This window comes from Carica papaya, chromosome 2 (assembly GCF_054855325.1).
Source record: "Carica papaya isolate Zhongbai chromosome 2, ASM5485532v1, whole genome shotgun sequence".
Classification (NCBI taxonomy): domain Eukaryota; kingdom Viridiplantae; phylum Streptophyta; class Magnoliopsida; order Brassicales; family Caricaceae; genus Carica; species Carica papaya.
Window position 1 is genome coordinate 14,822,713 of NC_142310.1, and position 12,380 is coordinate 14,835,092.

The 12,380-nt window shown below is 36.5% G+C and overlaps 1 protein-coding gene across 2 annotated transcripts in view; it reads right to left on the reverse strand.

The window, feature by feature from the left end:
- The window catches only part of NUA (nuclear pore anchor), a 65,611-nt gene that overhangs the window by 42,761 nt on the left and 10,470 nt on the right, over positions 1 to 12,380 (reverse strand). For both annotated transcript variants that reach the window (XM_088213388.1, XM_088213387.1), the window contains exons 4-9: positions 11,525 to 11,653; positions 11,314 to 11,406; positions 11,164 to 11,229; positions 5,114 to 5,203; positions 4,944 to 5,021; positions 3,269 to 3,378 (exon numbers count right to left, since the gene is read on the reverse strand). In XM_088213388.1, coding sequence (XP_088069514.1) covers positions 3,269 to 3,378; positions 4,944 to 5,021; positions 5,114 to 5,203; positions 11,164 to 11,229; positions 11,314 to 11,406; positions 11,525 to 11,653 — 566 coding nt within the window. The remainder of the gene's footprint in view (positions 1 to 3,268; positions 3,379 to 4,943; positions 5,022 to 5,113; positions 5,204 to 11,163; positions 11,230 to 11,313; positions 11,407 to 11,524; positions 11,654 to 12,380) is intronic.

Sequence of the window (12,380 nt, forward strand, 5' to 3'; positions counted from 1 at the left end):
CTCCAATATCACTATCTCTATGTTCTCCTCCTCTTTGTCCCTCTGTTCGTCGCCTTCTCTCTCCCCCAGCTTAATTATTTCCCCCTTGTTTCTCCATTTTCGTTTTGATTCTCCTCTTCTTCTTCTTCATATCCCCCTTCTCGTCCGCCTGACCTCCCCTCTACCTTTTCCTTGCCTTCCTTCTCTCCTCCTCCCTCAACCTTCGATCCTGTTGGGTCAGACGAGCTGATGCCCTTTCTCAGGAGTCTCCAAACCCATTTGACTCATGGGTTTAATTTCCAAACCGATCTTCTACTTGGTCTAATCTGCTCAATCTATTTTCCTTTCTTCACCCATCTTCATCTTTTCGGCTTCAAAAACCCATCTGGCCCTCGAAATCCCTGGCCAACGGACCTTTCTTTTTGAAAGAGTCCATAATGGGAGGGCTTTTTTCCAATTTGGAACTTCAAAAGCAATACAACCTGTTTTGTTCCCGAGTTTCTCCTGCCATACCCGATTCATCTCACACCCTCTAGTCTTAATTGCATCTTCAAAGGACTTCTCCCTTGCCCCTTCAACTGACTTGCGAATCTCATTCCTGTAATGCGGGCATCGGAACAATTTTTCCCTCTTAGTAGCTTCATTTACTTCACACTTTACATATTCTCCCCCGAACAGACACTTTCATCCCCCTCATGTCTGGGTTTTCGATCGGTTTATCTGCCAACTCAAAAGCCATCCTCATCAGCTTCCACCACCCCCCTACTTGCTCTCTGTCAAAAATGAAAATCCTTTTTAACACCTTTCCCATTTCCATTGAGAGCACCAAAAATCTTACATTCCAATTTCTTCTAAGTGCCACCCAAAGCTTGTGATTTCTCCCGTTCTTATTCTTTCCCCATTATTGGTCACCCTTCCTCCAATAAAAATCTCCCAATGCCTCCACTAACTATCCAAAATTGTCCTCCTCTAGTGATATAGAAACTCTAAAACCCCTCTTGTCTCACTAACTCTCAAACCCTCCAAATTCCTTCCCCCGCACAACACATCGAAGGATTTGTTTTCAATCATAAAAAACTTCCCCCTTTGATGTGTTCCTCTCCTTTCTAGTCGACCCAACATGGCTGACCTTTCCTTCCACCTTCCCTATCTTCTCTCCTTCTCTACTCCCCAAATCCCCTTCCTCAATCTTTTCTCTTCTTCACCTTGCTCTCAGTATCTCGGTCTCTCTCTGTCTCTAGAACCAGATATTGTAATGTACTAGCAATCCTATCCAATTTTATTTCATTCAAAGAACTAACCCTTAAAGAAAATAAGTGTACCTATGTGGCTTCAGAAGTTTTTACGTTGGAGAGAAAAAATCATTTAAGCCAATATGTGGCGTTTGTTGTGTGCTTCTATCATTACTTATATTAATGGTTCCAATCCTTGAAAAAATGTACACAAACACCAGAAATAATACTTTTGATATTATATACATTATTGTTTGCAATAGCTGCTTGGTCAAATTTTGGGATGATTATTGTTGCTTGGTCAAATTTTGGGATGATTATTGGTACAAGGATTGAACACCCCAAGTTTAATTCCTAGATTCCTACAATTTTGTTAAGCTAACGTAGGTGAACGTTCTGAATTGTTTCGATATGTACTATGGTAGGATTCGTTGGGATATTCCTCATCTTCGAAGCCTTATAGATTAGGAAGTGGCAAGATATTCATCTGTTGGCCACTCTTGAAGCCTACTAACTCAATCTTTCTAAACAGAACCTTTCCCTTTAGAAACACACCACAAGAATGGCAGGTTCCCAACAAGATCTTCGTGTTATAATCCTATAGCTTCTTATTAAATAAGATTTTTTTTTCTTAAAATAGATTTGGAGCAAGAACGCCGCCTTATATTGATTTCTTGGCCTAGGATGGCACATGTGGAAGAACACTTACATTAGATACCCTGATGAAGCCTGCTAGAGCTTTGGCAAACAGATGCTCTTTGTGCCACAACAGATTGAATATTGGGATCATCTTCTAGTATCTTTAGTTTAAAAGACTATGGACTTTGTCTCTCATTTTGCTTAACACCTAGCTTGGTGGTTAAGCCTCTAAGTGTTGAGCTTAGGGCCCACAAAAGTATTTGAGTGAGAAAGAGGAAGCTTGAGCCTCTTATCCCACATTTTGGCTCAAGTGGAAAAGAAGGAGTTGCTTTGGAGGGCATTTTGCTGCTTTTTTATAAGAATCAGACCATTGGTTCAAACCCTTTGTTCTTTATTTAAAGGTCATTCAAAGAGCTCCTTGGGGCTTCATTTATTTATTTACCTCTATGCAATTAGGGTTGACACCCTTGTGTTCCTTCTTTTGCAATTCTTCCTCAAAGATACATATAATATATAAAAGGCTATCCTTTTACAATTTGAAACATATTGATTCTTTGTTTTCAATATAAATGGGACTTAATCCCTTCACATAGAAAAGGAACAAGAAGCACTAGACCAACTATGTTGTTCAAACTCTTTTAGTTTTGGTGCCACACTTGCATCAATCACGATAAGGTATTGGTATGGGTATGAAATTTGTGTCCAGCACTTGATGTGCATGCTAGACACTAGATGACATAGACCTAGAGGTTATGATATATGACAATAAGACAATAAAGCACACTCTGCAAATGGAAAATCATTCATTGAATGTATAATTTTGGACATTACTATTATAGTGTTGAACCATTAAGATATAACTAACTAGTTTTTCCATTATCAATTTGCTATCTTTTTTGTGCTAAGAACTGCATTTTGTTATGCATATGACAATGCAAATAGCTTCCTAAAGGTTATATCAGCTATATTATTTTACATACATTTATTCAAAAAAATTTATTTTCCATGTGAAACAAATCCAAGAACTAATGTCCAATTTGTGGACTCTTATTGACTGCATCCTCATATATTTGAGAAAACAACTGAGTTAGATACTTAGATCCATATCCTATACATGATAGTTGCACCCGGTTCCGACCAACATAGTAGACCAATTATATATTACTAAACTACCTCATCAAAAAAGCATACTACTAAACTACTACATGTGATCCAACTAGATAACTATATCAAAGTCTGTGCATTCCTTCAAACCAAAAATTAGCATATCCATATCTTTCATCCGTACCAAAAACCGCAATATAAACTACCACGTATCAGGTAATTATAATGCAAACAAGTTCAAGAATGAAATCGAGAATTTCACATCTATTTAAAAATAGCATCTACAATATTTTTCCTTTAGATAATAAACATACTTTTGTTTTGAGAAGCTGCCAAAGGGAAGAAGATTCATCTCATTTAATTTCCTACTATTCTCAATTTCTGCTTCACACTTTTCAAGCTTCTTCTTCACATCTGCAGCCTCCTATAATTAACAAAAATAAAAAGAGAATGAAAACTTCGACAAAAGAGCAACAATGGAGAATATTTTTCAAAGCAAGTAAGACTTATTTCCTAAAAAGAAAGGTTAAGCAGTAAGCATCTTAGAACTATGTCCTGAAAAGAAAGGTTAAGCAGTAAGCATCATAGAACCATAAACAAATAAAGAAAGTTCCCCTTGAAAGTATAATATTCTCTAAGCTCAAAACCTTTAATTTAGAGAAAAGAAAATGGGTTGCAGTTAAAAGAAAACAATTGTTTGCCAGAAGGCAAACACAAACCAAGACCCAATCAGAGGAGTGTTGTCAAAAATCTACTAGGACCACCAATACCACCTCTAGCTTTTACTGATCTTCATTTGGGACTGAATTTTGGAGTTTGATTAGCACTAGAAAATTGGTTAGCCCTTAAACACAAGCCAAAAAAAGTAAATGAGTCAATGCTGTGGCGAGACAGTTAATGGGAGAGCCTATCATATCAATTCTCTAGAAAGTCATGCGTAGACAGTCACTCTGACCTAATCTACATAGTCATTTTGAGCATACTAAGGCTTCACTTTCAGGAATAGGGGCATAGGCAAGGGTTTCCAAAAATTGTGAGCTTAACTAATGCCAGGTTATCGAAGTCAAGGCCGTTAAGTAGCTCCCAGCTTTAAAATTCACAACGAGGACCAAAATGTGTTAATCAAGTTTTAAGAAGCTTCAGAGAGGGTAAAGAGCTACCAGGTCATAGGGATTCTTTCTCATGACTTTGAGATAATCAACTGTTCCGAAAAAAAATTAACATAGCTACAATTTGAAAAGGATGCTGGATCTATAAGAAAAAGATAAGAAGAGGGATCCAAGAGACTCGAGGGACTTCTAAGCTTGCCAAACTATGAAAGCAAAGCCAAGGTGTTACTTGGAGCAACAATGAACCAGGTTTTTAACCCTAAGGAAAATTATCTCTTGAAGATGTTAGACAAGTAGATGCGTTAAAAAAAGGATGGCTTGTACTGGGGCTCTCTGAAATTGAAGGGTGAGTTGTTTTGCCTGCAAATTAGAGAAAACAAAGACAAGTATTACCTTTTTTCTTTATAGAAATCTTGTTTCCTAAATCGAACTTTGTTTATGTTAATTCCCCATAATACCGATAAGAACTATATAAACTACTTATTCACTTTCATTGAGGCTCATATTTATTGGTGCAATATAATTAACCTAACAGATTTTATTATCACTAATTAGGATTTCATTGCAAATGACTGCAAAAGCTTGTGCACATCATATACTTAGATATCAGCTAGTCCTGACGTGACTAATTTCCAAGCAATAGTCAGCATAGCATGATGTTTCAAAATGATTGATTCAAATTCCACTTAGTATCCACATATCCAAGTAGCATCCAAAGATATCATAAGAATGACTACTAAATATAGAACATTGATATTTATTTCAAAAGAAATACAGAACAGTAAGATCATTTCTACAACATAAGAATATAACTTAACTTAGGAGAGAAAAGGGATTACCAAAGAAATTGATGGGATAGTAGCAATGGAAAAGAACACACCTTTTCAACTTGTTCTCGAGCTGCAGCTTCATTTTCAAGCCTTTCTTTATAGTCATTTTCAACCTGACTCAAATGGGCCTGCTCACAACCAGCTCAAAATCAGTCAAGGAAGAATGAGAATAGCATAAAACAAATTCAGACTCAAATTTCACCAGGACGAGAGAACTCACTTCGAGAGCTTTGATAACACCCTCAAGCTCTCCAGCCTTCCTGGAAAACTCTTCAGAACTTTCTTTGTATAAATCAACAAGCCTATTCGCCTGAGTAGTAGGTTAATGTTCAAAATTAATGTATATAACTGATAATTATTGAAAATAGAATTGAAAACATAACAAAATAAATTTCCAAAAGCAAGTACAATTTTCAGCAAACAATAAAGGGACAAAGTTGGTGTTCCACAAATAAAAACCTATATACAATAGCATTTAACAAAGTGAGATACATCATCAAGCTTTCCATTTGGTTATAAAAACTTAAGTCCTCTTGATTTATGACATAACTTTCTTGCAATATTCATGAAATTGAAGTTCCAAAGCTGGGATTACATTAAAATGTGTAGCTAGATATGTTATTGCAAGATGCACCAAGTCCCATCAATCCTAGCTAAAAAAGGACAAAAAACATAAATCATATCCAATGGTATCCAGTTTTAGGGACAGGAACACACCCTCAAAACCCTCATATTCCTTTATGTGTAGATAACCCAAAAATAGATACAAAATCATCACAAGAAATTCGTTCACTTCCCACCAAACCAAATACCTTGCCAAGCCCACAACACCAAACTCCCATAGCCCACACCAAACTATGAACCTTTGTTGCATTCAAAAACAAAGGCCCCATAACAAACACCTTCCTGCAGTCCCTTAAGTCACAATTGGAAAAGCTTTTTGCAACAACCTTCAAGACTAAAGAAGGTTACATGAGTGAAAGCCTTGCTTTTCCAAATTCTCTTCCAAATTTACAAGCAAACTTGCAATTAGAAAGGTTAAGATAAGAGGACTTCACCCAAATTGTTATTGATTTACTCAAACTCTGAATATTGAAAGGTCCTTGCTGGAGTGAAAAACACTAAGTAACAAAGACAAATCCTGTAGCCATCTAGCCTGAACACACAAAAGAAGAATCCACTTTCTCGCAAACACATCGACACCCATCGACAATGAGCCTTCCCCAGTTCCTCAAGTGATTCATCATACAAATTTTGCCCCAAACACAACCCAAGGAAAGAAAGCCGCATGAGAAGGCTTTTTCTTCCAAATTTGCTTTCATGGGAATCTTGAGACAATGTCATTTTGAGAAAAAAAAAAGGTTAAAATAAAAGGATCATATGAAGAAGAAATCATCTTTGAGTGAGACCAAATAGCATAATCACAAGATACAAGGTCAAACTGGCAAGAAGCAAGAAGACTCAAGAGAGAGAATATTTCTTCAATCTCCTAATCATTAAGGTTCTACAACATATTGATATCCCATAAAAGAGCAAAAGGTCCATTGTTTTTTTCTTTTTTTTTTTTGAAATATAAAGTGTGAAAAGTATATTAATATAGGTATCAAAGAGATGCCGCCCATGTACAAACTTATAAGTCAATCAATATATCAACAAGGTTCGCCAGATCTCATAAAACAAAGAGGATGACCCCGAAACACAAAACCAAGAATCTGAAACCATCTATTCTTAAGGACATCAAAACCATTTACATCCTCAACCTCGTCAAAAACTCCTTTACTCCTCTCCTTCTGCACCACTCAAAAGATAGAGCGGAATAAGATTCACTTGTTTCCTTCGGCCGTTAATGCCCTTCCACGCTCAAACACCCAATTGATGTCAAGCAAGCTATAAACCATAGTCCAAAACTTATAAACCGTAAGAAAGCAAAGCAAAACATGATTGCAAGTCTCCTCTGCCCTTTTACAAAGATAACAAACATCAACCCATAGCAATAGTAAAGATCCTTTACAAAGATAAGGATAAGATAACAATATTGTTAATAAAAGTTCCATTGTTGATTACAATATCCTTAACAAAAGCATCTCCACCACTACCAATAGCAAAGATCCTAGGAAATCTTACAATTTAACTTTGATAAATGTTGATATCAATTAAATATTATATGTAGTGCACATAGTATCTCAATTTCATTTTTTTGCTTGATCTATTTGATTTATTTGGGTTTGATTCCAATCAATCTGAAACAATCAGAAGGCAAGTCGTACTCTTGAGATTTTCTAATTCCTAAATTCTTGATTCTTTTCACTAGGAATCCTGGCATCCATCAAAAGAATCAAATCAATAGCAAAGATCTTACATATTTTAAGGAAAAAAAAGAAAGAAAATCAAGTCATTTTCTTTTTTAATTTAATTAACTTAAATAGTAAAAAGGAGCTTTGCAGGACAATTAAAAAAAAACAATTAATACAGTTTGATTTCTTAACTCAACCAGTAGTACCTCTAGAGTCAACTTCTTCCTCATACTACGAGTGAAAGGAAAACGTAGAACTACCAATCCTTTGCCACACCAGTAATCCACCCAAATGCTCAAGGTCTAACCTTTGCTAAGCCTAAACATAAATAAGTCAAAGAAAGAGCTTGCCAAGTTTGGGGGAGCTTGTAATATCAAGGATTTTAAACCCAACAGCCTTATTGGGTGCTCTACAAGTTAGTTACCAACGTAATTGTGTGAAGGATGGCGAAGGTTATGGATAAGGTGATTGGTGAATATCAACAACTTTTTTGGGGGTAGACAAATCTTGGATACAACTATGATTACTAAGAAGCTAGTAGATGATCTGATATATAGAAGAAGGGAGGGAGTGCATTGTAAGCTTGACATGAAGAAGGCATATGATCACGTGAATTGGGGTTTTGATAATCTATATTCTTAGGAGGATGGGTTTTGGGGAGAAATTGAGGCATTAGATGAAGGCTTGTATCACTACTACTTCCTTTGCAGTTATTGTAAATGGTGGTCCATCTTTTTTCCAAGCATCTCATGGATTAAGGCAGGGTTATTCTCTATCTCCACGTCTGTTTCTTGTGGTTATGGAAGGCTTAAATACCATGATCATTAAAACCAGGGAGTGTGGGTTATTCAGAGGTTTAAGAGTGGGGGTGAGGATTGGGTTGAGGAAGCAAAAGAGTAAAGGGGTTTTTGATGTAGTTGAGGATGTTAATGGTTTTAATATTCTTAAAAACAGATAGTTCCATACCCTTGATTTTTTGTTAAGGGGTCTCCTCTATATTTTAGGGAGCATTTACAGAAGCTTTTTGATACTTTAATTAATTTGTAAATTTTGTACATAGACGACATTCCCCTTAGATGTAAATACTTTTATTTCAAAGAAAAAAGTAAAAGAAAGAGCTCCAACCCTTATTATTCCACTCGCAAAGGCTAGTATCATAACTTTGAGAACCTTAGTTGTCCTCAACCCTTGCTATCCAATTCATATTTTGCAATAATCACCTCTTTAACAAGCCATTGCTACAAAATATGAATTTCCATAGTCATTTAGCAAATAAAGCCTCGTTCATGGTAGTCAAAGATTTTATGCCAAGGCCCCCCAAAGCAAAAGGTCCTTTCACCACATGGTAAGCAAGAAGATGATAACGCCTCATCACATCAAAGACTCTTTGAAGGAATTGGCATTGCAATGACTCCAACCCCTTGGAACACTAACAAAGATAGATAATAGATGGGACAACTTAGAAAAGCTACTTTTAACAAAAGTGAGCATTCCTCATTTAAAAAGGTAGATCTTTCTTATTTCAAAAAAAAAAGGTAGATATTCCAACTAGAAGATCTCTTTCCATCTTGGCCACAAAAGGATCACAAATAATATCCTTAATCTTTAGCACCAGTAATAGGTCAAGATACTTAAGAAGACAGACAATATAACATCCATCCTATCACCTGCATCAAAAGAGACTAATTTTGATTCATCTAAGTTGACTTGAAGGCTCGAAACAGCTTCAAAGCAAGTGAGAATGCATCTATTGGTCATTAAGATTAAGTAACATACCAGCAAAATAATAGATAACCTACACCAAAAAAAGTAAGAATGCATCTCATGTTCATCAAGCATTCAATACCAGGCCTGTAAAATAGTGGAGTATTGTAGAAAAACTAAAGTGAGTGAACTCCTTCATTTGAGTCCCCTGAACCAACATGTAACCTTTCAATGCCTTGGCTTGAATACATAACCTATGAAAAGCTTCCATGACGAGTAAGAAGAGAAAAAGAGGCAAGAGATACTCTAGCCTAAGGCTTGTACATTAGTGGAAGAAGTAATAAGGACCCTCATTCATGATGAAAAAAAGTGACGGGGTAGAAATACATCTTTCATTCCACTTGCACCACTTAAGATCAAACCCTATTCCCCTCATCAAGTATAGTAGGTAACATCAGGAAAAATGGTCATAAGTCTTTTCAATGTCCAACTTCCACATAAATCCTCTTAAAGGCACACCCAATAACCTCCCTACAAGTCCACAAACCTCTAACAAAGTTAATACTCATATCACCAATCTTTGCCTCTTAAAGGCACACCAGCTCCCATTTCCACACTTTCAACAAGCCTCTAATCATTGTTCTCTTAATTTTGTCGTTAAGACCCTTTGCAATCCAAGAAAGAATGCAAGTAATCATCGACAATAGTAAGCAATAAAGATTGTCCTCCTTCAGTAGTCTAAGCAACAACAACCCTCGTATCATAATTGGGAGAAAATTCTAGTCTTCTCAGCTTCCTCATTTGAGTATTCCTTCCCTTACATGAGTAATTTTCTAGGGTATCACTTAAAAAATCCTCTATTTTCTCGTAGCCTTAATGGCTCTAGAGAGTTCAACAAACGCCCTTCTCTTTGAACCCATTAAACTCCACTCAACCTTTTTATCCATCTTCAAACCTCACCTAATCCAATAATTCCCCTCTGTCAAACTCCATCAACACCTCAACCACGAACAATATGACTTAATAAAAAGCAGGAAGATAGTCGACCTTAACAACCTGAAATGGACATGGTTACTCATTCATACTAACACAATTCATCCAATCAGCATGTCATCGAAAGAAGGCTCATGGACACAGAATCAACATCACCCCTCCAAGCCCAATCCATGAAGAAACAATCAAAGAAGAATCACCACACGTTGCTGGCATAACAACTACTATACATCATCACCATACTCGACCAAGAAAGAATAAGAAGAGGAGACTAATCATATGCATCTGTGCCAATACCTAGTGAGATTGATTGCATGGGGTTCAAAAATCACATGGTAAGCAAACAAACGACTTGGTTCCCCTTCACTATAGCAACCTCTTTGTAAGAAACCTCTCACCCCGAGTAGACAACAAAGTCCCATAAGACAATAGAGACCAACATCAGTTTCTTTAAAACACATGCCCCCAATGACCTGAGCTTAAAGAAAGAGACCTTGTGATAGGCTTTAGAAGCAGGTCACTTGCCCTTCTCAATGAAAGCTTTCAACATGGGCATAAGAACACTCACTAGCCCGACCTATATTTAACCCTAAAGCAACACACTTAAGGTTACCTTTTCCTGCTTGAATTTCAAAATTCTCTAATTGTTCAACAGGAAGAGTTTAAGAAACCATCAAGTGAAAGTAGCAATTCCTACCTTTGACTACTTCACAGACAAGCTAACCACCAATTTCGCTTGCAACACAAGCAAAAGGCAAGGACCCAACACCTTCCACACCACCAAGGGAGTAGCGGGCCACTAGGAGCTCTAAGCCAACCTATCCTTCAAATCTGCAACAGCTATCTCTACCTGACATCCTATGTGGCTAGAATTCTTCCTAATCTTCTAACGATAAAAGGTCTGCAAAAACATCCAGTTTCATTTTGCTAGATTCACGCGACAAACTAGATTGACCGCTACAAGACCTACACCACCCATTTGCTTCGGTTCCTTCAAAGTTAACAGCCTCCTGTAGCCCCCTAGTTTTATCTCCTAAGTTCTAGGAACATATTAAATGAAAAATGAACTAAACACAAAAATAGTTCTCAATGCACCATCCATCTTAAATCAAGAGACTTACATAATATGTAATCAAACACCTCAAAGTAATTCAAACTTATGATGGAATCACTTTTATTTCCAAAAAAATTCAAACTTATGATGGAACAAAAATCTAAGCCAACAACAAAAGCTGTAGAGCAAAAGAAAACATCAAATGCAGGTAGCTCCAGTACTCACTGTTGAAAGCTCAGTAGAGTATTGTTCCTCTGTAGCTGCAGCAGCATTTTTACAAGAGCACAATTCCTAAACAAGTGATAAAAAGCCATCAATGAACCAATTGATAGTAAATGATATGCAAGACGAATTATAAACCAACAAATATTGCACCTCTTGTAAAGACATCAGCTTTGTCTCGAGTTCTCTCAATCTCTCCTTATGCCAATTTAGAGAGTTAGAGGACTCATTAAACTTTTTCTCAACCTGGAGGAAATTGTTTAGCACAACGTACAGAATAAAAAAAAAAGTTAATTTGAAAAGAAAAATTAAAGACTTGGAAACTCAAAAGAACTCTTGAGAATGGGGAAAAATAGTATCTCACTTCTGTGAGCTTTGCTGACATATCAGCCTCAAGATCAGTATGCGTTCTTCGCAGCTCAATAAGATTATCAACCTTAGCAGTCAACTCTTCATTAAGCCAAGCATTATGCTTCTCAAGCAGCTCTTTCTCCTAGTATCTCATCAGGATTTGACAAATTATTAAGTGTTGCCCCAAATAGATCCAAGCTCAAAAGAATACAAAAAGAAAATAAACATAAAGCATATTTGAAGCTAGAGCCAGAAAGTTCGTCATCATTAAAGGACTCAAGAACAGAAAGATGGGAGGGACACTCCAGGTTAACAGTTTTGCAAAGCTCCAACCTTCAAAAGCAAAACATTTTCTCAATTAAAAATGAACCAGCACTAACAGAAGGCAAGAAGTATAAAAAATGGAACACCTCTAAACCTGATAGTTTTTTTTTTCGAAATAAACCTCTAAACCTGATAGTAAATCCCCTAACTCCATACTGCTCTACTCCGTGTCAGGGCACTAATGTAATTCAGTCCAATCACAGTGGTTAAAGATGTCCGAGTCTTGCCGATGAATCAACAATTTCAACAAAGTCATACTTAAATATACAGAAAGCTTTTATCCTTTCAAAATTACCAACTTGAGTTTTATCAAAAGAAATTAGGACTAATGCCATTAAAATAGCAACATCACATACAAAAAGTGGTTAGTAGAAAATTGTACCATTTTCTCATACTAAAACCAAAAGAAAATGATAAGAAAATAAAAGATTTCTAAAACAAAAGAATGAGGAGAACTATTCTTTTTTCCAAGAGAAAGCAAATAGCAAGACAAAAGCATCATTTGCACCCTCGACAAATTTTGTCACCAAAGACCATGTCCTTGG